The sequence below is a fragment of the Carlito syrichta genome, unplaced genomic scaffold, assembly GCF_000164805.1.
Source record: "Carlito syrichta isolate Samal-C Ts95f unplaced genomic scaffold, Tarsius_syrichta-2.0.1 Scaffold142937, whole genome shotgun sequence".
NCBI classification, from domain to species: Eukaryota; Metazoa; Chordata; class Mammalia; order Primates; family Tarsiidae; genus Carlito; species Carlito syrichta.
In genome coordinates, this window is record NW_007087033.1 from 126,978 (window position 1) to 128,973 (window position 1,996).

The window sequence follows — 1,996 nt, forward strand, 5'->3', positions numbered from 1 at the left end:
CTCCTGGCCACCGCAGCCTCGACCTGCTGGGCTCCGGCGATCCTTCCGCCTCAGCCTTCCAAGTAGCCAGAATTACAGGCATGTGCTACCATGCCCGGCTGATTTTTAGATTTATTGTAGAGATGAGGTCTCGCTGCCCAGGCGGGTCTCGAACCCACTGGCTCAGGCAATCCACTCACCTCAGCCTCCCAAAGGCGCGGGATTACAGGCTGAGCCACCGAGCCCGGCTATTATTATTTTTTAAGAGACACAGATTTGCTCTATTGCCCAGATTGGAGTGCAGTGATGTAATCATAACTCCTGGGCTCAAGTGCTCCTCCAACTTCAGCCTCCCAATGGCTGGCTTGAGCTTTTAACTTGTCTACCTTAAAAATATCTGTTTCTTGGGGGATACTTGCAAGATGTCACCTTACAACCTCCTTTAAGCTCAGTGATAGAAAAAAAGGCAGTGGTGAGACTGTCCAAGTAGACGGCTGAGGTGGCCACCAGACAGCCTGATACGTGATGAGGTCACACACTGAGGAACGCTGAGGTGGCAGAAGACCTCTCTCTACTTTTTGGCTAGAACAATGCATAAGCCTGAGACTCACGGTGGAATGGAAAAATAGGAACCTGGTGTACCTGCCTTTTTTTATTTTTATTTTTTGAGTTGGAGTCTTACTGTCGCCCAGGCTGGAGTACAGTGGCACACTCACGGCCATGGTAGCCTCAACCTGCTATGCTCGGGCGATCCTTCCACCTCAGCCTTCCAAATAGCTGGAACCACAGGCACACACCACCATGCCTGGCTAATTTTTTTTTTATTTGTAGAGATGAGGTCTTGTCAAGTTGCCCAGGCTGGTCTTGAATCTGTGAGCTCAGGCAGTCCTCTCACCTTGGCCTCCCAAATTACTGGGATTATAGACATGGGCCACCGCATCTGGCTGGACCTACCTTTTTTATAAGGCCTGGAGATAAACAGCTGTACAAAACACCACGTGACTGGGAAGAAAACTTGCACAAAGCATAAGAAATTGCCGCTGTACAAAATCTGAAAAGAGAAAGCAGAAATTATAACGTATAAGTGGATCCATACAAAATCAGGGATGAAGGAAAAGCACGCCTGAGTCTCCCATCACTGACTCGAGTGAATTCTGCACTAGTGGCCTGGGTACTAGTCCTCGGTTCAGAAGCTCCTGTAGTTCTCAGCACAGGCCCACCTCCTCAAAGCAGGGGCCCTTCCACACGAAGGCAGATCAGGCAACAAGCAACACCTGGACCACGTGTGCACCGGGGAAAGAGCCAGACCCAGCAACAGAAGAACCTGCTGGCAGGGCCTGCCTCTGCATTAGGAGACCAGGGTGGGACACAGTGGGGAGGAGGTGGCAGGTGCCTTTAGCCCAGCTGTGTGTCTCCCATGTAATGATGTAAAAAGAAGCCTGCAGAACACCCGAAAGCCCTGCTCCATGTTCTGAGACTGGCTTGTGTCTGTTTGCACACAGTAAACTACTTCCACCATAGCAGCGCCAGGCTGGGAAGTGTGGAGAAAAAAAAGATGAAGAACAGGAGCTGACCCTGAACGAGGAGAGAAGGAAGCTGGCAAGGATGGGCCAGGCACAGATGCCCTAGGTACCACTGGGGCTGCATAGGCAGCCCTTCACACCTATCCTAACATGCTCGTAGGAGAATACAAACGAGGGTGCACGGTGGCTTGGGCCTGTAATCCCAGTATTGTGGGAGACCAAGGTGGGAGAACTGCTTGAGGTCAGGAATTCAAGACCAGCCTGGGCTACATAGCAAGATCTGTCTCTATTTAAAAAAACAAACAAACCGGGCTCGGTGGCTCAGCCTGTAATCCCGTGCCTTTGGGAGGCTGAGGTGAGTGAATTGCCTGAGCATGCGGGTTCGAGACCCGCCTGGGTAACTTGACAAGACCTCAACTCTACAATAAATCAAAAAATTAGCCGGGCGTGGTAGCGCGCGCCTGTAGTTCCAGCTACTTGGAAGGCTGAGGCGG

The 1,996-nt window shown here is 51.4% G+C and overlaps 1 protein-coding gene across 1 annotated transcript in view; it reads right to left on the reverse strand.

The window, feature by feature from the left end:
- FANCA (Fanconi anemia complementation group A) overlaps window positions 1-1,996 on the reverse strand; it is a 71,184-nt gene that overhangs the window by 23,860 nt on the left and 45,328 nt on the right. The window contains exon 27 of the mRNA XM_008050038.1: window positions 934-1,030. Within this exon, the coding sequence (XP_008048229.1) occupies window positions 934-1,030 (97 nt within the window). The remainder of the gene's footprint in view (window positions 1-933; window positions 1,031-1,996) is intronic.